We start from the raw sequence: 24,653 nt of genomic DNA, 5'->3' as shown, positions 1-24,653 counted from the left end.
ATATAGTGTGTGCATATGACGTACTTACTTCGTGGCTTATGATTGGCTCTCTTTCCGCAACTAGATTTGAAACGTATTCATCACACGCGCGGCAAGTCGAGTCATGCAAGTGTACGGTGAAACATCGAGTTATGCCCATTGTTTTTCGATGTTGTAATATCATACGGTGAGTATATTATTACAAATTTATAAAATTCGATGTCTTAAAAATATGAATACCCATGATTATAATTTTCCTTGTAAGATGTACTTCAATGACGAAGAAATTTCATTCGGTGTTGTGCAGTGTTCAGTCACTGACTGACTGAGCTGACTGAATCGTCGGTGTTGTGTGTCCATTCATTAACAATGGAATGTGTGTGTGGCGACTGGCGTGTTTACATCAATGCCAAAGGGTGATTTCAATTTATTTTCAGTGTTGAAATCTGGTTTTGACCTCAGAAAATATGAGTAGACTCATATATATTATGATTAACTTTGTTGAGCAGATAATTGATAATTTAACTGTACTATCATGACTATAGTATAGACTTGTATCACATGTCATTAGAATGATTAGTCATATTCATTATTGACCGTAATTTAATCACTTGACTTAATCATGTCTTTTTTTATAATAAATTATTAATATAGCTCTCCAGACCAGAAGGGAGGGAGACATAAGTTACTTGTTAGTTTGAGGACTCCATGATGATGTCTTAAGTTAAAATACAATACGTTTGACATGATTAAATATACAGATTTAATGGTTGGACCTACCCCTTAATTTATCGACCACCTAATTTCCTAAGCATCGTATCTGCGAAAATATTTATCAGTTTTACCTACATTTTGTCTAATTTGTGCAGAAAATTGAGCAGATCAGATTCCCATGCTTCGATCGACGACTCCGATTGAACGATTCTATTCGCGTATATATCGGCGAACAACGAATGTGACGATTTTAGTTTACATTTGCTCATTTGCACCCTTCTTTTGAAACCGACCGCCCCCGATACACTTTACGGCCGATTCTTGTCACAGTGGCGAAATATTTTGACTCATCCAAATCAGTTCTCTGAGTCTGATATCAAAATGCTAAATAGTATAGTGATCGACTGATCGTCTCACTACATCAGTAGAGGCGCACGGCCAATATGGGAGACTCTCTCCAATAGGGGAGACAATCTCCCACATTGGAGACTTGCTTTGCAAAAGGACAAATGAAACAACACCAACAAAAGCATGATTTTTTCCACCCAAAATTTTGTCTCACTGAGGTCAAAAGTAGCCAGGCGGCTTCTAGAGAGTAAAAATCATTTAAAGGAGAATGAAACCCTTGAAACTAGCTGAATCCATATCAAAGAGAAAAATCAAAGAAACATATTGTTGAAAGTTTGAGGAAGATTGAATGAATAATAAGAAAGTTATGAGCATTTGAATATTGAGATCACTAGTGCCATGTAGATCCTCTCATCGGCAATGCGACCAAGATCTGTGATATCACACACGTACAACTCCCTCATTACTTTAGTACTTATTTCACTTTTATTCTCACTTTTATAGAGTCTATCACAAGGTTAGGTGTTTTCTTTATGAGATGACAAGTACAGAGGTTTCACAACATTATATCATTGATGAATCGTTTGTCATATGTACTTCCACTGCGAGCTCCGGCACATGATTCGACGATTGACGACGGACATTTGTTCTAAAGCCGTTTCCTATCGGATTTCTTGCCCCGTATGAACAACCGTTTTTCGGCGGGGTTCGGGTCTAGTCAAAACAATTTTGATGAATTCTTACTAAATTTGTATCTTTTCCCCCTTTTTCTCTCGTAAATCGATTCTTGTTCATATGGACACTGCGCCTACTCCCCCGCGCGTATCGTCCTTTAAGTTGGGTGCAAAACAAAGAATTTTTGTCTCATTGAGGTCAAAAGCTCGTTGTGGATGTTGTTGTTGTTCATTTTGGGCCTGTTTCACGCCCTACATTAGTAGTCTCCTCGGTAGACAGCTGGCAGCCGTCTGTTTCGAGGAGTTTTTAAACATTTTTTTTTTTAAATTTCTCCTCGTACACAGACGACTCGCTATCGTGCAGCCACCATTAGGGGGTTAACAATGCAAAATTCCCCCGACGGGGCTCATCAATTTTTGTCTTTATTTCATAAAAATATATAAAAAGAACTGTACCAAAATAAAGATTATCATGCCTTTATAGCCTGAAATGCACCAAAACGGGGAAAAATAAACTTAAAAGGGGAAAAAACAGTGACTTACTTCAGCTGTCGCGCAACTTCAATCCCTGTTTTATCCGAACTTAATACATTAACATATGGCCATTGAGTCCCTGTACAGATCAAGCTAGAACTTCGGTCTCTGTATTTGGTGAGTGGAGCCAACAGAGTTCAGCGGAACAACCAACATAAAAGAGACCGAAGCTTTTGGTCTATCTCCTCGGTAGACACTTGGTGTTGAGAACTCAAAGTCAAAGGTAGAAAAACTGCTAAGTAATTCAAATTGTTTTGTTGGCTAGTTAGGTGGCTAGATGTTAGCGCTGGTGGATGAGACAAATGGTGGATGGTATCGAACAAAATGCATTTGTACTTGTAGATCCGTATTAAAGGCAAACTGCTTACAGTGAAAATGTCAGCTTTTGCCATAGACTATCAATTAATCAAATGGGCACATTTGGAGTCAATAATTAAATTGGTTTGATTTGATTTGACTTGCTTGGAATTACCCCAAAATGGTAATGATTTGTTTTTCCCCCACAGGTTAGTCCATCAGAATAATAATTAAACTACAACAATGGCTGGTGATCAACCCCTCCTGGGGTTCAATATATACCATGATGCAGAGGCACACATCCGGCAATTCCTCCACGAGTTTGAATCCAAGCACATGAAGTATCTAGAAGAGGTGTTGATAACTGCCAAGGAGAACTTTGGAAGGTAGGCGATTCTCCTTGATCGTGGTTTCAGTGTAATCTCATCTCACTCTAAATGATGATATAGGTGATGTATGATAAAAGAAAAAAAAAACACAGAAAAGAATTGATGAAAGCTTGCCGAATATCTGCCAGAGAATGATTGATATCTACACGCGAATGAGAGTTGTGAACTTGTGATGTTATAAAGTTTTGAATTCACAACCTGACAAATGCATGTATGTGAGCAGCCGGTCCAGGGGGCCATTTCGTAAAGCTGTTCGTAAGTTAAGAGCGACTTTAAGAACGACTGGTGAACCTTTCTTACGTGCTAAACCATCGCCAATGGTGTATACCATTTACCAAAAGAAAGGATCACCAGTCACTCTTATCTTACGAACAGCTTTTTTTATGAAACACCCACCTAGGGGCCGTTTCATAAAGCTGTTCATAAGTTAAGAGTAATTTAGTTGAGCGACTTCAAGAATGACTGGTGAACCTTTCTTACGTGTCAAACCATCGCCAATGAACCAGTCGTTCTTAAAGTCGCTCTTAACTTACGAACAGCTTTACGAAATACCCACCTGGTGGATGTTTCATAAAGATGTTCGTAAAGTTACGAACGACTTTATGCACGACTGAAACATGTTCTTTAAGGTAAATGCTAGTTTTGGTAACGATATCAAAATGAGTTCGTACAGAATCCAATGAAATGACCACCAAAGTATCTGTTTGTATAAATAAAACGCATGTGCCAAAGGATTCTGGAAGAAATTGTGTAATTGCTGAGAAATCAGCAAATAAGCACAGGATTCGGGTAGAGCGTCGGGCCCGACGCTCAAAGCAATAATTATACACTGTCCCACGTGCACTTATCTGTGTTGGGGAAGTTCAGTCTGAACATTTTTCAGCGTAGATTTCAAGATTTCACAAAGTTCAGTTTATGTAACTGTACCAGATCTAGATCCTCGATGATATACTGACAATTAAGCCTGGTTTTACAGACTTTCTCATGAAATCAGTGTTTACTGCAACTACTGGAATTTCTCTTTAATAGGTCATAATCAATTACATAGAGATATCACATAGCACAAGAAAGGATCACCAGTCGATCTTAAAGTCATTCGTATCTTACGAACAGCTTTATGAAACACCCACCTGATGTCATAACTTTTCAATGGTTCACCTCACCATGACTGAATATAATTGTCCTTTAGGAGAGGGTGTGTCTGATGATTCTGAATGCACATGTTTCAAATAAACGTACTCGATTTTCTGGGGCATTTTGCAGAAAGAGTTGTGTTTAACTTTAAACGCAAGTCAAAATATCAAGCGCAAGTCCCGAATATGGGTGCTTAATTGGCTGAAAATCAATTAGCGCAAGATATTTTGAGTTGCATTTGATGATCGCAACTCTTTCTGCAACGGGCCCCTGGTGGAGGTTTTTCCTGTTACTTTTTGAAGTGCACTGAATGACTGAATAACGATTTTCATTAACAATATTTTTTTGGGGGGCTTTGTATTTACAACAAACCACAGGTGACAAATTGATATTTGCAGGTTTTTTAAATTTGAGTCAAAATCATAGTTTAATCAATGCTTTTAACTTCTTGCTTCCAACTATAGGGATGATGCCATACTCCTACCGAAGACCCCTGCTGTCAAGAATAGAACGCGTAAAGGTCGACGTGTTGCTCGGAGGAGTTCAGTTGAGGAAACTATACCATCTAAAAGGTAAGAAAGTCACAAAAGTCGCAAGTTTTTAATAAACTCAGATGAGCTGAGGGTATTTTAATTTGTCATGGACCAGTCATAGCCTTGGGGTGTTTCACAAGTATCAAAGTCTGGCTAAAATTGCTTGCATTTAAATACCCAGCGCCATGTGGTTGTCAAAAACATCACTGAATTGGTCAGATCATATCCTGGGGACTTACATGTACTATCACAGATTTATCAGTATATGAATAGCGAATAGCTATTACAGTGTGATTTCACATAAGGTGAAAGAAAGCTGCTCTGGATGAATAGATTGTCTCTTTGTTTCACCGATGCATGATTAAGAATACTTACTATTTGTGTTGTACAACGCCTCCGAAGTTAGCAAAAATATGAACAATCAAATTTTTACAACGTCAGTCTATGAAAATAAAGAAAGTAAAAAGCAAATTCTCATAAGTGTGCATTTCGACAGTAGGCCCTATTCATATAGTGCAGCTGCAGTTATTTAAAAGCCAAATGAATAGTATTGTGATGTGACCTGCAATGGTACATTTTCTGCAGATGGCTTATTAAGCCCCCAAGCCCCGGCCCTGGTATCGGCTGCTGATTGCAGCCTGATTATCGTCTTGAACATTGGCATGCACATTGCCTGTTTCATAAGTTCTGATAATGAATCATGTTTTCACAAAATGTTGTTTTCTAGACTGCACTACAGTTTAATTTAATGTATGAAACCTTAAATTATTTTTTCTCATCACATCTTTGTTTTCAATTCTTTTCTACTTTTTTTTTTTTGCCAAAGTGTGTCCACAGCATCACATCAATAAAAAAGTTATTGTTTAGCGATAGAATTTTAGTGAATTTCAGCTTGAAATTTAATTAGAATAGAGTTCATCCTAAAATGTTCATAAGATTTGAATCAGTCGTCCCCTCTACTACAGGCTTCGTGAAAGAATTCAACCATTTTGTGTAATTCCATCTCATTCACAGAAGTCGCGCTTCAGCCCGGCAGGCTTCCAAACGTCAGTCATCACAATCCATGTCAGATTTCCACAAGGAAGCCCTCAAGAATGCTGCTGAGAGGAGCCCACCCATCGCCACACCTCCACGCAAGAAGATCAAAGAGGAGATCCTGTCTCCTGTCAATGCTGCTGTTGAAACAAACTGTGCACCTGAACCCCTCTCAGCAACGGTCAAGGAAGAAGTTGTTGAAGCGATGGACATGGAAACATCACCGGTCAAACTGTCCAGAGCAACAAGAGCGTCATTGACTGTTAAGGAAGAGGTTGATAAGGCCAAAGAACTTGCACCAGAAAAGGAGTCGCCTCCGGTCCATCCATCAGAAGCAATAGAACCTTCTGCGACCGTCAAGGAAGAGGTTGTTGAACCAGAAAATACACAAGAAGAGGCTTCACCACCAGCCAAAAGGTTGCGAGCAACAAGAGCTTCAACAAGGGCTTCAACGGCTAGAACAGCAGCCAAACAAGGACCAAAGAGTAGAACCGTTGCAAAGAAAGGAAGGGGGTCGAAGAAGAAAAGCAGTACAGAGGCAGAGACTTCACAAAATGAAGGTGATGCATCCGCAATGGAGAAAGATGCACTGGGTAAAGCTGAAAAGACTGTACCTCCTCCGGTGAAGACAAAGACAGTGCGGGCTTCTACTAGAGCGGCTACACGCACTGCAACAACGGTACGTCAGTCCGCACGCAGCAGACTCGTACAGAATGTCACCCAGTCTCCTGTTACATCAACGCCAGGTTCTGTACGTGGGAAGAGGTTATGCAGCAAGGTGGCTCGCACTCCTCAGACACCTTCTACACCGGGTGCATCTCGCTATAAGGACCATGTAAAGCGCCTCGTCCAGCTCCATGAAACAGAAATTGCTAAGGTGCATACTGCTGAGGAAGCAAGTTCACCCAAACGGCCCAGACTGGGCCAAGCTCCCTGCAGCCCTAAGACCCCCAAGGCACCAACCTCTTCAGCCTCTAAAAGTCCCTTTCACAGCAGTCCAATCCTCAGTCTCAAAATCCGCTCTAAAGCTACAGTCCCTCGGGAAAAACCGGTGCAGAAGAAGGGTCAGGTGAAAGCTAAGGCTGTCCTCGGTGAAGAGAAGGCCAAGGAGGTCTCAGCATTCTTCTCTAGCCTAACCGACAAAGTTGCCAAGGTCAGCCCTCCTGCTGAAACTGCGGAACCAGAGAGTTCAGAGACTTCTCAGCCAACGCAGGATGCTGGGGCAGTCTTACCTGTAGACACTCCTACCAAAGAGATCCTCAAGGACAATCATCGGTCAGATGATGATGACGATAAACCTGATCCTGTTGCTGCAGCTAATGACACGGCCCTTTCTCAGGACTCCCTCGAGGGTTCTCCACCAAGGAGAAGAAGTGTAAGACAATCCATTCGACGATCCAGTCGGCGATCCTCCATGGCTGTGAGCGAGTCCAAGTCCAGGTCATCAACATACTTGCGTATGCATCTGGGAAGACAGGTCAGTTGGCATTAGCAACAGGGTTGGGATATTTCCCACTTTATGTCATTTATTCTTGACAGAGTGCATTATGATTTTGAGGTCTTGGGTGGAAAGTCAATTGGAGATATTTATTTTCTTGCCCAATTGACAACTATGACTTATGACCCATTCCTGGTTAGCAATGATTATATTTTGGTTACAGTCATTTTTAAACAGGAAATTTCCAGATAGTTCTTGCTATTTATATTTTACTCCATTAGCGTTGAAGCCATTGGAGTATGGTCATGGTAGGCCCATCCTCAAGGAAAAAATATATCTGAAGAAGAGAATCATAGTTCTAATTACAGCAGTCTGCTAGTCTGAATTTCAATTTTAAACTACAAATTTTTACTTTACAAAGAATTTTCCCTTCAGGAACCGTCTCAAGGTTATAAGACAGTCTAAATAGAGAGCATCATTCACCACAATTTCTGTATGTACTCATCTTTGTACAAACTGCTAAGACAAGGAAAAAAAATTCAAGCTTTTCTGACCTGTAAACATTTATCTTTTCTTTGTGTCTGTCAAAACTTTCACTCCCCGTAGTCTACATGTAGTAAGAGGAGGTCAAGCGCTAGGCTTTCCAAGCGTCTTTCAATGGCTGTTCATCAAATGGAACGAGATTCCCTGGAACCGACCGTTGAGGAAGAAACCATCGAAGAACCACCAGCGGTCAGGAAGAGTCCCAGGTTCAACGCTCAAGCAGATGAAACGAATACTTCCAGTGGTAGTACAGGGTGTGTACATGTATTATTAATTTCATTTCATGTCATTTATTATATTTTTGAAAAATGTATTTGTATTCATTTGAATGAATTTGTCAAGGATGGATTTTTTTTTCATTTTTAATTGAACATTTTTATATGTACAGCCAAACTAATGGATAAAAATTGAAATAGCTCTTACCGGGGGGGGGGGGGGGGTAGCATGGAAGGAATCAGTGTTGGTCGGTTACCAGTGTTTTTTTTTTTTTTTTAAAGATACCATATGAAATCCCTTTTTGTGCTTGTGATGGAGACTCCTCGCATGGGCTTGTAATTGTATCATTGAGCAGTGTGTACACATGAAAAGTTACATGTACATTGGTGCTCATTCATGTACATGTAAACATTTAAATGTAAAGATGTCTTTTTGGCAATAAATGACTACACTGTATGAAGCTCTTAATATGCGAGTTTAAAGTGTACATATATAAAGTCGGGTTCAAGTGTTAGGCGTATTTCCCAACCAATGTTGAAAAACGGTTGACTTACAGTAGTTTTACATGGCATGATCCTGTAAAGCACCAAAAGTATTTGTCAAACTTTTAAGCTCTAGGAAATATTTTGTATTGTCTGTACTGTTATATTCAGATCTAGTTCCTCTAGCTATGGTTCAGATGATATCATTGATAAGACCCCATCACCAGAGTGCCCTCGCTCTAAGGTAAGTTTCACCGACAATCTGTCTGGGCCCAGTGGAGTGTTAATAAAATTTCTCATCTCATAAGTTCCAAATGATTTTATGCATGACCGGTGACCCTTTCTTTTGCTGTATGATCCCTATAATATACCTGACTTAGCACCTAAGAAAATATTCCACTCCTGTGTTATTTAAAAAACAGCTTTATGAAACATTCAGTCTTAGGTTATTCATTCTTGCCCTAAAGAAACTTTTTTAGCCTTTGCCTGATTTCAGACTCTTGACATTTTTCTATTTCATGCTTTATATATTCTACAGCACACATCAAGATTTGATATGGTAATAATTTCAGGCCCAGTTTGTAAAACTGATTGGTATCCTTGCTGCCCTTTCTCGGATGCCAAAATCCAATTCTTAATCCTTTTGATTCCCATTCAGTCAGTCCGCAAGCCCTGAAAAAGTAGCTTCTTTTATCCAAGTGATATTCATGACTAGAGGGTTTTTGCATAGTTAATGAGCTTGGTGCGAACCAAAACACCTCTTTTTATTCGGCCATTGCTGCTCTAAATATTGACCAAATTTCATGTTTTTGGTATCTTTGTAAAGAAGAAGAATCATTCTTTCAGGTCATGTGTTTGGATTTTTAAAAGAATGTTGTAATATAGGAAAAACTTTTGATCTAAAACATGAAACAAAATATTTTTTTTCATGCAACAAAAGTTGTTGTTTTCACACTAAAAAATCTGTTTGGGCACAAATGATTTTTAGATCATGATAAAGCTGAAGATCTAAGCTTTAATATGATATAATTTTTATAAGAAGGTGTATTTTAGATGGGTCAGCAGCCAGCTTTTCATAGGCCAAGTACATTTTACAGCTCAAAAACAAGAATACTGCGCTCTGATTGGTCATAGAGACCACACACCCACGCAAATTCCAATGTTCCCCACACTGGGCCTCTGCAAGGTCACACTCACCATGTGTTAATCTCTTCAAATTACCCGCGTCTGTTTGTTTTGAAAACAGTATTCAGCCAATCAGAACTCTGGATTTTATGTTACTCAGAAATTTCGGAAATCTCGTCTGGCATCTTGATGGAAAAAGCTGGCTGCTGACCCATCTAAAAGATGCCACATATCAAGAGTGACATTGTAAGAAAGTATAGAGTTTGAGCTTTCTGATGATATAAATAATGTTGGTGCCTAAAACACAAAATGTTGCACAATTTGCAAGTGAAAACAGAGGAAGAAAATTCTGTTTCAGTTTGATGCATCTTTTCAGGTAAAAAATTCAGTTATTTATCAAAATATTTCATTCAAAAGAAATGACCAATATAAAAGAGTAACATTTATTCTTGCCCATGGTACAAAAATAATCAATATTACTCAAGGAGAAAGTGGTTAAATTCTTTGAGAAAGAAAGTCTCACAATTCACGAGATTTTGCAGGGACATGAATTCAGCCACGAGAGGACTTGGATAAATCTTGCTCATTTGCTCATTAACACAGGGGCTTGCGGACTGACTGCATTAGCCCAATTAGTAGATGAGAATTTTCATTTTAAACAGGCATCTAAATGGAAAATTTGATATTTTTCAAAGTTTAATTTGTCTTTAAAACTTTTGTAAAATTTATTTCTTGTTGTTATTTTGATACATTTCTCTCTGTTTCCTTCTACATGTAGGTGATTCGTCCTCATCCCAAATCATTCCTAAATACACTGAATGGAGGAAAGAAAAAGAAACCAGTTACCATTGGTACACCTCAGTCCGGAGGCATTGTCACGTCATTTATTCAAAGAAATACACCGCAAAAGAAAACTTTTATGGTATGTATACTTTGTTGTTTGATGCAAGAACGTCCTTTATTAGCAAACCACTTTCGTGCATCCCATCGGTGCAGAAACGCCCTTAAGCAATGCATTTATATGCGTGCTGCTAAGGCCATGTTTGTGCACATGCAATTCGTGCAAGTGTGGTGTGTGTCCAGGGCGTTCTTGCACCGACACGATGGATCTAGCTCTTTTAGTTTACATTACCCCCAACACATTTTACCTTTTCCGTTCCTTTTCACTTTCACTCAGGAGGGTGAGAATTCAGCTTGTTAGCTGATTCCATCTATTTTTTTTTTTGCTTTTGATTTTGCTCATTCAATTCAACTTTGGCCAGCTCTTTTTATTTGTGATCATTTTCACCCCTGCTCTCTGTCTGTCTGTCTGTCTCTCTCTCTCTTTCTCTTATTTCCATATTTAATTTATTTTTCTCCCATTCCCCTATTCATCTTCCATCCTTTTGGCCGGTTTTTCTCCCCCCCCCCTTTCCTCCACATACCCTCCTCACTTTATTTCTCACTCATGTTTTCTCTTCTGATCCCCCTTCTCTAATTCATTCTGTTTGTTTGTTTCTTTTTCTTTCTTTTTTTTTTAATTTCCATTTTCTTCTTTATGATCATGTCTATAAAAGTAATTATAGTGTGGGCCCTTTTTAGAAAAATTTGCAATTGAATGAACTCAGAAAATTCATTAATTTACCTTTCGTGTTATTGTTATGTACATTTTCTATGCCAAAAGAGGATTTCCACATTACATATGAAGTTTGAAATGGAATGACAGGTTTTCAGAAACAGAAAAGGCCATTTTTAATTTTTTGTTATCTTAGTTGTCAAAGTCAGCACTGCTGCTTTATTAAATCCCGTAATGCAGACGAGAGTCACGAGACTGCCAAAGGCGTTGCACTTGTTTATTATGTTTTGTTTCTTTTCGATTATTTTTTTATTCACTTTATCAGGAGCAGCAAAAAGAAAGGAAAGCACAATTGATGGAGAAACAAAAGAAAGAGGAGAGCATCAAGAAAAGGTTAATCGAAGAGAGACGAAAGAATCTTGCAGATCAGAAAAGGTAGGTATTCAAATAATTTCCTGCTTTTCTTGAAAATATTCCCCAGCATTTTGTAATTAATCAGGGCAATATGATTAGAAATTTGAACTATGAAACCAACAAAACAAAGTATTAGATTGTAAGCCTAAGTTGCAATCAATTGGCAAACTGTAATTACTAGTCAAGATTATTGTTGCATGCACGTTTTGCTCAAAACATAGGCCCAGACCTGCCAGCCAGTACGTTTTTGGCGTATTTGGTACGTTTTTGCAACCAAAATACGGCAGTACGTTTTTTTTCTTTAAAAAATCTGTTTTTGTAAAAAAAAAAAAAAAAATTTACAAAATCGTAATTTATTGAGAAAAATCATCTCTATATGTCTCTATTTCATAAAACTTACACAAATATAATATTAGATCAATATCATCAATGTAATTTCATGTAACTTTTTTTTTCTATCATTTTGTTAAAACCAGGGTGAGATATACACATGTTTCAATGTTTTTTTTTTACATCTGCAAGAGCAGTGCACATTTTAGCTTGCATGCAGCTTGAGCACCGCGATGAGCGAGTGCACCACGCATTTTATTATGAAATACAGTTTTTTTTTGGAAAAATACAGTTTTTTTTATCACAGAATACAATTATTCATTCCCAGAGGTTGGCAGGTCTGTAGGCCAGGAATCAACCAGAATTGTTCTTGCATATTTGTAACCTACCACCCAAAAATCATTAAGTGGCCAAAAATTAGTTTTGAGATTTTAATTGAGCTTGAAAAGCACACTCTAAGCTATAAAATGATTTATAACTTGTCAAAATTGATCATCTATAACCCAAGCAAGTACTTTATTGAATGAAGGACAAATTTAGTGAGAGCTTCAAAAAGTTACAGAGAAAACGTTGGAAGTTTGAGGTTCAGAATACATGACATAGTGAGCAGTCTCAGTGAAACTTCTAAGGCTTTAAAAAATGCTGTTTAAAATATTCTTGTTTTTTGTCGTTTAATTCAACTTTACAACTTAAAATTTTGATACTAGTAACTGAAGAAAAATTACTCTTTCAGATCAAAGGTAAAAGACAGTAGTTGCAGCAAACAACTATACTGGTATTTATCTTTAACTAATTTTCTGTTTGAAGACTCAATTAGTAGTTTGGCCAATAATTCAAAAGATAACGAAAAGTCAAAATTGTATTCCATGAATTCCTATTTTTTCCAGACTAAGAGATGAGAGGATGAAGAGGGCTAAGGAGACCAGAGCCCAACAAGAGCAAGAGAAGGCGCAGAGGAACCAGAAGATGCAAGAAAGGGAGGAGCAGAAACAGGTTAGAAGCCTGCTACCCCCCCCCCTCTTTCCCCCGGTGACACGACATATGCTCCTGCGACAGTTGCTTGGGACCAAATATCTCAGAGGGCATAGGATTAGAGTTAGGATTGAAACAGAGTTTTTGGTTCAGAATGTTGTAAAGATTAGGGTTTATTTAGTTTTGGAGGCTAGGTTTTATGTTTCGCTTTATGTGCAGATTTTCCATCGGAGCGATTGTCACTGGAGCAAATGTCATGAAACCCCTTCCACCTCCCTCATAAACCATTACCATCTTTTTCATTTCTTTTTTTTTGTTGAGAAGTGCAATTTGAATTTAATGTTCTGTAGGCCTGCAAATTGTACATAACTTTTCACAGTAGAAGCTGCCTCAAAGTTTGCATTCGCATTTTCTCTCATAATCCATTCATTACTGCTCTTTCATGCTCATTTACCAATGCAATCATTCATAGAGGTCAGCATAACAATCATTCCCAAAGCTTTACTTATATTGCAGAGCCAGGAGGGTGTTGTATAAATCTGTTTGTGAGCTATGAGCGACCTTACAAACGACTTGTGACCTTTTCTTAGGAGCTCAATCAATACCATTTAAAATAGCATTTACCACAAGAAACGATCACCAGTCGCTCATAATGTTGCTTGTAACTTACGAACCTCGTTGTGAAACGCCCACCTACATGCAGACCCCGTGGCCGATATTCTGAACTCAGGTTTAACTCAGACCATGGTCTAACTCTGTGCTAATATTATGGGAAGTCAAGCATGTCTTAATTTGTTCACATGGTATGTTTCTTATGGTTACTGTGCTCTTTCCTTATTTTTCAGTGTTGAAGACAATTTTCTTATATTCCTTCCCAGACATTTACGAATGATTTGAGAGTCAAATGAGCTGATACTGTTAAAGGGCCCAGCCACTGACAAATCATGGGGAAATTGAATCAATACGAAATTTGGAAAAGGCCAATTGAATTGCGTAATATAATCCGTCCGTCATGAGCGCCCGTTCGGACTAATGCGATAAAAGTTTAGACAGCGCGAATTTGACCGAACTCGTTATGGTTATTTACTTCGGATCGTCACAGTTCCAGTTTCCAACAATCCCAATTCCTAGACTCATAACAGGTCTCTTGATTGCTAAACAAAAATAAATAACCTCTGTGAATTTACATGTTTCAAAGTGAAAACATGCAGTTTACTTCTGGTTGGTTAGTCTACTAAAACTAATGCTCTCCTAAAGACCTCCCAGACATGCCGGCGTCTATAACATAACACCCCCTGGCATGCAGCCGAGTGAAAGACTTGAATCCCTTCTCTGTTCTGAGATAAGCCTTGATTTCCCCATGATTTGTCAATGAATGGTCGCTTTAACATCTACTGTTGCAGAATGTCACAATTGGCTATCCATAGTTAGCCACAACTTTAGACCAGAGTTTGAATTAAACCCAACTTAAGAATACGGGCCCGTAACTCAAAGCTTCGCAATTAATTATGGAACATTTTAAAACCGGCATTGCATTTCCCTTGTTGCAACAGACCCTCACAGAGAAGCAGAAAGAAGAACGAAAGAGGGATGAAGAACAGAGAATGAAAGCATACGAAAAGAAGAAGATTGAAGCGGAGGAGAGGAGAAAACAGGAGATGGAGGCTAAACTGAGGAAAATAAAAGAACAGGTGAAAAGAAAAGACCTTTCAGGTCCAGGCCGAAGATACCTGATTCCATTGCATTAGAGTACATAAGTTTGGCATCACAGCAAATTCATTTTCATATTTTAATGATTTGAATAGCTTACATTAATCAGCTTGACCTTTCTGGTTTAATATGGAAATCACTACTTTGCTACTCTATTTTAGAGATCAGTTTGAACTTTGACCTCTGTAGTTTAATATGAAATTCACTTCTTCGGTACTCTATTTTCCTTTCTTTCTACTTTGACCTTCATAGTTGTGGAATTCTGGAATACTTAATTGTGCATATCATCTCAACATACAGTGTCATACTTTATTTGGGACTTTGTCATGCTTGCTTTTGCTACTAAATCACCCCCCCCCCCTCCATGTCTCATGATTCATTGCTGACATAGACTATATGGAGCTCCAAAGCACATCCACAATGCCCATCTCTCTCTTTTTTTCATGAATGCAAGCTCAAGAAACTGAACATGTGTGCATAATAGAGCAATACAATATACAAAGCATTTTATGCTTCATGGCCTGCATACACAAGAGGTTAAAACTAGGAGGGCTGACAAGATCACAGACTACGCAGATCTTGTGTTTCATCATTGCATTCTTTCAGAGTGTGGACTGAGATGGTCCCATGATAAATGCACGCTTTTATCAGAGGGCGCTGAATTCAGGCTAGAATAAGAACAATTGTACTAAAAATCTGCTAAGTCCATTGTTTTGGACCCCCTTGTTCTAGTTTTACCTCTTTTGTGAATTTGGGCCTATCTCGCATAGTTCATAGTGTCTTCATTGCATTGGAAACTCAGAAGTGCTTAAAATGCTAAAACAGGGTATCAGCATTTTAAGAAATAATACAGCATTCCATAAATTTTTCTTCCATTTCCTTGCTTGAATTTATCAGCCATAACAAAATCATCTTGTTGCCGTATGTAGTTAGGGTGCAATCATTTTGTTTGCAACTCAAGACTAACCCGCTGGAGTTATAAATGCTAAGTATCTCTTTGAAAATAGGATGGCAATGGTCGGATCTTGTGGTGTGCGCCTGTCGTAGGCATGGGCCCCCCTCTTACAAAGAGTTGCGATTGATCCAATCAACCACAACTATGGAATACCAGCAATGTTGACATCTAAAATGCAAATTTGTTCAAAATATTTTATAGATAAAGATGTATATTCATACATTCATCATTTTCTTGAAAACTCAGTGTGATTCTCTGTTTCCTAAGATGATTGTGCAATTTCTGAAGAAAAAATTGTGACATTGATGGATTTCCACATAGTTGATGTTGATTGGATCAGTCACAACTCTTTGTAAGACGGGGCCCATATATTAATTTCTTTGCATCTCTCCCGCATGTGCTCGCAGGAAGAGGAGAAGCGTCGTCATCAGCACCTGATGGATCGCAAGAGAGAGTACGAGGAGCTGGAGAGGCAGCGTCGAGCCGAGGAGCAGAGACAACAGGCAGAGCAGCTCCGATTGAAGCAAGAAAGACTCCGACAGGAGGAGCTGGCCAAGAAGAGAGAACAGCAGAGACTGCGGGAAGAAAGGTTAGGATCCTCTTTCATGAAATTGATATCGATGACAAGTTGTTAGTCAGGGATTGCTAAAATAGAAACAGTGTGCCTATATTTGTCTGAAAGTTTGACAGATAATTATAGATGAATTCCGTTTCGGAAAACACCAACTATCAGAAGATTCATTTTACAACCTGTACTTTCATGTTTTTTAAGTTTTACAGTGAACCTCCTTTTGCAACTTGGTTTGTTGTAGATAAGTTTCACATATGTATTAATGCACAAAGATGGTTCCTACTCCATGGTTAGAAATGATTTTATGCAGATATCTTGTACTAATTAGGCTTAATTCAGTGGGTATTGGGAAAGTGTCCAACGATGAATGTGTGGGGTTTTTTTTCACAGCATGTTACAGTTACATTATACTGGTGTGTAAGCTCAGTTGGTAAAGCATCCGTTTCACAACCTGGAGTTAAAGTCCAGGCCGCGTCACTCCAAAAGACGTTAAAATATTAGAGTTACTCCTACCGAGTTTTACGTTCTATGATTTAAGGGATAGAGCTACGCCAATCTGGGGCTGATAAGTGGGGCTGATTCATAAAGATCTTGGGCTGCTCAGTGGCTACCGGGCCCACTATCAGTTGGGCAAAATGAATATTTTTTAGGATTTCTATTTCTAATTTCTAAATTGAACAGTACAAACTTGTTCACATATTGACAGATAAGTTGCACTAAATACCACATCCTATTAATACTGATTGTACCTTTACAGAGAGGAGCGTAAGGATTTTCATTATCATTAGTTACTAAGGTTTCAACATGAATGATCCCACTGTATTTTGTTGGTTATCAAACTTCAAATATTTTGTGGATGAGGTTCACATATTGACTGTGAGTAGCACAAAGTACTACATCCTATATTGATTGTACCCTTACAGAGAGAAGGAGCGCAAGGAGCAGGAAAGAAGGAGACAGCTGGAGGCGGAGCAGAGGGAGAAAGAGAGGAAAGCCATGAAGGAGGAGGCGGAGAGACAACGGAAGATTGCTGCCGAGAAAGCACTGAGAGAAAAACAGAGAAAAGAGGTGAGTTTAACACCTGATGATATCCAATCAATTCTTGAGGGGGCTGCTGAATAAAGATTAAATAAATTTGTCATTATTGTAACTTCCATGGACGTCTTGATTATGATTGGCTGCGGAAACCTGTGACCATGGTAGTTGCCATAATAGCAAAGTTTTAATAGTTATAACTCTTTATGAAACAAGATCCCTTTTTTCTATCTTTTTTTTCTTTTGAAGGCCTCAATTAATGTTGTGGGTGTTGGACCCATGCTATATTGATGAATGTCAGGTAACCTTGTTTCCCATAAAAAAAATCGGCAAGGATACCTGGGGAGCATTTCATGAAAAGACTTGTCAGACATTTTACCTGACAAGTCCCGTTTTATCCGACAGTTACTATAGCAACAGTGGTTCTAAGCCATGGGGAGTTGTCAGATCTGACAACTTGTCAGACAAAACTGTTAATGAAATGCTCCGCTGGACACAGAATTACCCCAAATCAGCCACACTCTTTGTGTCCAAATTTTTCTTAACACAGGCTTGTAGTTAGTTTTGTCAGAGAAGTGTTCAGCACATTCACACAAATGGAGGCTAAGACCAGAACAGCTAGGGGACCATTATGGTAATGTGCTGCGCTGCTGTTTAACAGCGACAAACATATACCGGTTATTTCAGCCATTGGGCTGTGCATAGGAGCATCAACTCTGGTCCTAGACAAAGTTTATTCATTCTATCCTTTGCCCTGCCACATGTTTATTCATTCTATCAAAGGGGTGATAGAAGAAATATATAGCAATTAAAACCCCTGAGACAGTGATAGACAGAACTGCACTGAGTCACATGATGTAGTTTTGACCATTCACTGATTAGAATCTTAGTATGAGGTGTATAATCGTCACCAATGTCCTCAATAATGTGTATTATTTGTAAACTACTGTCTTATTAGCAGGATGTAGTTTTGACCAATCACTAATAAGAATCTTAGTATGAGGTATATAATTCTAACCAATGCCCTTGATGATGTGTATTATTTGTAAACTATTATCTTATTAGCAGGATGTAGTTTTGACCAATCACTGATTAGAATCTCAGTACGAGGTATATAATTTTAACCAATGCCCTTGATAATTTTAGCAGGATGTAGTTTTGACCAATCACTGATTCGAGTCTTAGTATGAGGTATATAATTTCAACCAATGCCTTTGATGTTAATTATTTGTATACTATTGTCTTATTAGCAGGATGTAGTTTTGACCAATCACTGATTGGAATCTTAGTATGAGGTATATAATTCTAACCAATGCCCTTGATAATGTGTATTATTTGTATACTATTATCTTATTAGCAGGATGTAGTTTTGACCAATCACTGGTTAGAATCTTAGTATGTGGAAGCGCTGTGGTGTAGCGGTTCTGACTCTCGCCTTGTAATCAGAGGATCGTGTGTTCGAATCCCACCATGGCCTAGCGTCCTTTGGCAAGGCGTTAATCCACACTTTGCCACTCTCCATTCAGGTGTTAAATGGGTACCTGGTAGGATGCGAAAGCCTATGTTGTATGCCTAGCAATTGAGTCTTGGAACTCGTGTTGGAATGCTCCCCAGGGTGTTGAGAAGGTGCATACATTGTATGCGGGCTTGCAAGGATCCGATGACCGGGGTAATAATATATCTGTAAAGCGCTTAGAGATGTCGTTCCGATGTGTTAAGCGCTGTATAAATGCGGAATATTATTATTATGAGGTATATAATTCTAACCAATGACCTTGATGATGTGTATCATTTGTATACTATTGTCTTATTTGCAGGAGATGATGGAGAAGGAGAAGGCTAAGAAGGAGCATGATAGGCTGAAAGCAAACATTCTCAAACAGAACACGTCCATCAACCAACAACATAACACTAGCGCCCTCAATTCCACCTTCAACAAGGAGAAGGTGGAGAACTCCCCGCAGTCGTACGATCTGACACCACAAAGGTATGTGATAATAGTTTTGTAGAGGTGTTGTGGCTCAGTGGATAAGTCTCGGGACTTTGAACCACGAGGTCCGGGGTTCAAACCCCACCGCAGCACTCGGGTCCTTTGGCAAGACGTTTATCTACATTTGCCACACACCACCCAGGTGTAGTAAATGGGTACCCGGTAGGAAGCAATTCCTTGAATGCTCGAGCGTCCGGTCAGGATAGCCGTGCTAAAGCCGGGGTAATAGTATGCAGCGCTTAGAAACATTTGTATTCAACGCTATATAAATGTTGCTTATTGTTATTATCTATCCCCTCCCTCTTATTATTATTTTTTTATTCCTTTATCACTTTGTCCTGTCTCTCCTCTCTCCCCTCTCTCGAATCCCTCCCTTTTTTCCACCTGCCCTCCCCTCCCCCCCCTCCCACCATCCATCAATCCCTTTCATTAATCTGTTCCCCCAATCCGCCCTTTCCTTCCATCCGATCCTTCTTTCCTGCTCTCCATTATCCCCCTCTTCTCCCCCAGCAATTTTAACCGACGATTTATACAAGCTACTGAAATCCTAGCTTCTGATTGGCTCAGAACGTATTGATAAGTGGAAATTATTGTACATATGCTTTATGAAACTTGCCCCATGGCAGTATGAGAAAATGTAGGAGATAAATCGGTAAATTGCCAACTCGTCCACTCACTACATGGTCTACTTTCATTTAGTCTAATCCCATTCTGTCCATCAACATTTCGTCTAACAACCATTTGGTCCAATCATCACTTCGTCTAATCACCATTTCGTCTCATAACAAATTGGTCTAATATCCATTTCATTTCATTCATTTTGCACAATTCAACACTTTGTCCAATTAGACCAAATGGTTTATGGACTAAATGGCTATTGGACCAACTGGTAATTAGACGGAATGGCATTAGATGAATGAAAGTAGACCATGTGGTGAGTGTCCCTTCCTTCTCTTCTTATCCCTCTGTCCCTCCCTCCTTGTCATAAGCTACTGAAATCATTGCTTCTGATTGGATCAGAACATCATTAATCAGCGAAAATCACTGGCCAGATGACTTATGAAACACTCCCCATGACTTTGCCATATGAGACATTGTATCAAATGAACTGTACATTACATAGTATTATCACAAAACTCTTTCAAACATGCGTTAATAAAGCACCTTAATGGTATATCGAATCCAATATGAACTAGTGTTATTTTGAAAAACCAAGGTTTGACCTTTGCCCATTCTTTTGAACAGGATCTATGTGGCAGCCTCAGCTGATAACTATGGTATTGATGATCTTCATAGCGATGACAGCAGTGATGATGAAGAAGCACCAAGAAAGAAGATACCAAGCTGGGCTCAAGGTAAAATGCTCTCATTTTCAAGTCCACAGCCCATTGAGACGATACAATGTCAATCTTGGTGCTCACTGTACGATTCGCTGCGATCCGAATTTTCTGAAAATTGTGATAGAATTTGATAATGAACATTCCAACTAATAAAATTATAGTAATTAGAGTTTAGAATAGTGGTAGGACTACTGAAGTCAAAATTCTATCTATTTCAAGCTTCCCTTTTAAGAATAAAAGCAAATGCAATTCCAAATCGTAATCTGTGCCAAACTTCATATAAAATAATTATACTTTTTGAAACCTTCACGTATGCCAAATGCAATTTATAAAGAACTCGTGTCGTGTCAGAATGCGTAGTGTGCGCCTTGTGTTACCAGACAAGCTGGTTTTAGATGAACGAATGTGGGATGTGACCAAACAGAAAATCTGTCAAGTTTGTGACACCTTTCTCTGCCAAGATCTGAAGGGGGATCAATTGACAACCACCCACCCCCCCCCCTTCCTGGAAACTTGGTCTAATAAACCCTGGTTAAAATTCAGTTGAGATGTCCTACTAAATGATACGGCTCAGATTTTTGGTATGTACGGTAGTTGTTTGGTTGACTGACTAAATTCTCACTACATTAAGCTCTCCTATGGACCCAGCTTATTGCTCCACATGCAAGTGAGGCCATAGGCATGGCCTACCTGGTCCCGTTTTGTAAAGACTTGGTATAAGAACAAATAGTTTACTATCAGCCAATCAGATGGATGGATTTCAGAAGTTTTAAACTGTTATTGAAAATTTGTTACTATGACAAGTTTTATGAAATGGGCCCCTGGTCCTGCTAAAGTTGGGCTATAATAGGGATGGAAAATATCATGTGCAACTACAGGGAGGATCAGATGAAGCAATGAGCCGAAAAGATGAAGGCAGATCTTGTACCCTAGACTGGAAAGGACTTGTGTAAATGACCTAAAAAAAAAAAATAAAGAATGAACTTGTACCCTTGACTGGACAGGACCTGGGGAATGACCTGAAAAGCTGAACAGTGATTTGCCTTTATTATCATTGCATTGTTCTCTTTTTTTTTAATGTTCAGGTGGAGCTTTGAAGATAGCACTCATTAACCAGCACAACCATCCACCCGACTTCCAGTCTCTGTTCCCCATCGTTGAACCTCCCGACCTCAGCGTCATGTTCGTCAAAAAGAGGGCGCGCTTCACCAAACGTACAAGCTCGGCTGTCTGGAACTCCCCCATCATGCATCACCTTAGATGATGAGAATGATCCTCAAATTAGCAGTGATCCTTAAACTGGCAACCATCCAAGAGTCTATGGTTTACAGAAATGTTTTATTTAACTGTAGGCTTTCTGGACAAGTATATAGAGTACTGGGGATTGTTTCATGAAACATCTTGACAGTGACTCTCACTGACAAATTTGCTCTGAGCCAATCAGATGCAAGGATTTCTGTAGCTTATAACAAACAGTCAGTGAAAAATCACTGAATATGTGTTTCACGAAATGGTTCCACAGTGAGTCCATCTGAGTCGCATCTTTTGAATTCAGATAAATCTGTTCATAGTAGATATTCTATTTGGAAGAGACTTGTACAGCTAATATCATCTGCTTTTCATTATCTTGGGGACTGTTCCATAAAGAGTTGCAACTACATGTATTGTAACTTTGCCAATATAGCAACCACCATGGTAAACCTTGAGGAGCTACACTAGTCGTCACTCTTCCTGAAATGGGCCACAGGTCTGAGAACCCCTTTCGATCGACGCAGAGGCGGATAGAGGATTTCAAACCAGAGGGTGCGCAAAGGGAAAATTTTAAAGTTGAAATTTTCTTAGATGTAGCTATATATATATATATCAGTATGTATGTCAGTCAGTGATTTTGAAAACATTTACAGGGCTGATGTCCCATATGACCATGCCTGAATCCAACACTACTTGTTACAAGTTTCAAGTTCAAGTTTATTTAAGACAATCAAAACAAGATACATATTACACAGTTTAACAAAAATGAGAATACATGATAGGTTTGGGACCCCAAAGAAGCAGAGCTTGTGAGAGGAGCCCCTTGTATTACATTACAACAATAATGAGATGGAAAAAAAAAATTACAATGATAATCTAGAGAGTAAATAAGAAAAATACATACAAAAACACACACACACACACATGGTTTATCAAGAATCAATTTAGGATATTTTGTAATCTTTCAGATAAATATTTTCGACATGAATTTTTAAATATGGGCAGTGTTGGACTGGATCTAAAGCTTTGTGGTAACTTATTCCATTCTTTTGTACAAACTATCACAAAAGAATTCAAAGCAGTATTTGTTCTTGTAAGTGGTTGGTGGATAAGATTTTTCTGCCGTGTATTGTACAAATGTACATTTGAATTAACAACAAATGCATCTTTTATCATGCATACTTCAATGTGCTTGCTGTTGTTTAAACACATATGCGCAAAAAAGTATGCTCTGGCTATAGATTTATGTAAATATTGTATAGCTGTTATTGTATATAAGAAATGTGTTTGTAAACTGTGTGGAATCAAAAGTAGTAAGTCGTGGGGGAAGCCTCGAGTGCTTTATGAAATTTTAGTTAATCTTTTCAAGCAAGTATTCTGAATGGTAAGAATTATGACTAAACATGAGCCTATACATGTATGCATCCTGTTTGTAAGGGAAGCAAACAAATTATTCTTGGTAGAATTAGGCTATAAAAGTTTTATCATTCTGTTTTGTATGTAGAGAATTAATGTATTAGATGTGTATTCATACTATGGAAAGCGTTTGTGACATTTTTAATTTAAAATTTTGTGGGGGGGGGGGGAGCCTCCTCAGTTAGAAAGGGCCCGCAAACCCCACCTACCCCCTCCTGATATTTTTGTCTGTAATGTTTATTGTTGGGTTGTCTATATTACTTGGTTAGTGAGTTTTTAAAATTATTTTTTCATAGATATCAGATTATGTAGACTTTTGATATTTTTAATCTCACAAGTCTCAAATGCTAGGCATTCTATTTCTCCGTAAGTCCTCCATGTACACGTACAGAAGAGCCTACTGTATGTTCCTTTGTTAGCTGAAATTTCTGTCCATCTGCACTTTGTTCAATAGCAATGAAGAGGTGAACCATGGATTATCATGCCTTTAGTCTTCCAGCTAGCCTGTTTTAATTAATCCTATATATTATTCCAAACCCTAAACAATGTGAAATTAATTGATTTTAACTAGTAAAATGAAAAATAATGATGGATTTATGAATTTTGACTAAAAACCGAATTTGTACATAAAATCACATTTTTGAGCAAACTGGGAGCCGATATGCACTTAAAACTTCAATGTGTTCCTCGGAAATCAAAGCCATTTGATAAAGGACCTCAGATTATGCAATGAAATAGGACATTATGGCAGTTGCCATGGTAACAGGGCTCAGCAGCCAATCACAATTCTGCTTTCCATTATTATAGTAACCATAATTGTACATCCTTTATATATTGTGGGCCGTAGGACTTGTGTCCAATCTAGGGGAGTGTTTCAGGGAGCATCCTGCCAATTTGCTCTCGGCCAATCAGATCCAAGGATTTCAGTGGCTTTTAACAAATAGCCAGAGAAAATCATTTACTATGTGTTTCATGAAATCCTCCCTAGGTCTTTGTTTCAGGCAGCGTAATTAATAAAGGCACAAGACAAAACTTGAGAGAGTTCATTTTATATATATAATCCACTTGTTGATGATTAGATTACTCAATGATGATAGCAAATGACTAGAGTAAGTCTAGTCTGGACTGTACTGTTAGGCCCTTATTCTGAAGTCTGTTTGAATTTAGGCCATGGTCTAACTCTGCTTGGAAATTATGGGAAGCCTATTGGAAGTCTAGTCTTAACTATCCTGGACTATACTGTTAGGCCCCTATTCTGAACTCTGTTTTGATTTTAATAGGCCATTGTCTATGAAACTCTGCTTGGAAATTATGGGAAGCCAACAATTTCAAACATTGCATTTACATTATAAGTGGGCTATCTATTCTAGGCTCCTTTCTCATGTTTTAATGGTGAAGAGAACTATTTCAGATTTTCAGTAATTATTCTCAGTCAGTTATGAATGATTTGAGTTAAAAATTGAGCTTGTGCACTGTCAGAGATACCCCTCACAATTGGCTATCCATAGTTTAAACCTCAACTTTAGACAAAAGTTTGAATTCAGAATACGGGCCTAAGTAAGAGTCTCATAATGTTGAGGTATATAGAATATAATAAACTGTTTTCTGCTCTCAGATTCATATATTCTGGAAGCTGTATTTTGTAATGTTCGTTGTAATCCCTTTAATTCAAA

General features: G+C 38.5%; 1 protein-coding gene across 1 annotated transcript; it reads left to right on the top strand.

Annotated features, from left to right (window-relative positions):
• Positions 1-2: 2 nt before the first annotated feature.
• Positions 3-24,596, top strand: LOC129283081 (inner centromere protein A-like). The gene is made up of 15 exons (XM_064114017.1): positions 3-166; positions 2,756-2,932; positions 4,534-4,641; positions 5,617-7,114; positions 7,682-7,872; positions 8,488-8,560; positions 10,220-10,363; positions 11,322-11,431; positions 12,628-12,733; positions 14,266-14,403; positions 15,785-15,966; positions 16,872-17,016; positions 18,801-18,970; positions 20,219-20,328; positions 21,399-24,596. Exons 2-15 carry the CDS (start codon positions 2,790-2,792, stop codon positions 21,575-21,577), a joined length of 3,297 nt encoding a protein of 1,098 aa, XP_063970087.1. The 5' UTR covers positions 3-166; positions 2,756-2,789; the 3' UTR covers positions 21,578-24,596.
• The last annotated feature ends 57 nt before the right edge of the window (positions 24,597-24,653 follow it).

The sequence above is a fragment of the Lytechinus pictus genome, chromosome 19 (genome assembly GCF_037042905.1).
Source record: "Lytechinus pictus isolate F3 Inbred chromosome 19, Lp3.0, whole genome shotgun sequence".
NCBI classification, from domain to species: domain Eukaryota; kingdom Metazoa; phylum Echinodermata; class Echinoidea; order Temnopleuroida; family Toxopneustidae; genus Lytechinus; species Lytechinus pictus.
This window is presented reverse-complemented; position numbering and strand designations above follow the sequence as displayed.

Excerpts from the sequence above, each read along its gene's own strand:
- LOC129283081 (XM_064114017.1), top strand. The coding sequence starts at position 2,790 with ATGGCTGGTGATCAACCCCTCCTGGGGTTCAATATATACCATGATGCA. Across the intron at positions 2,933-4,533 it reads GCCAAGGAGAACTTTGGAAG|GGATGATGCCATACTCCTAC; the intron begins GTAGGCGATTCT and ends TTCCAACTATAG. Across the intron at positions 15,967-16,871 it reads CAGAGACTGCGGGAAGAAAG|AGAGAAGGAGCGCAAGGAGC; the intron begins GTTAGGATCCTC and ends GTACCCTTACAG.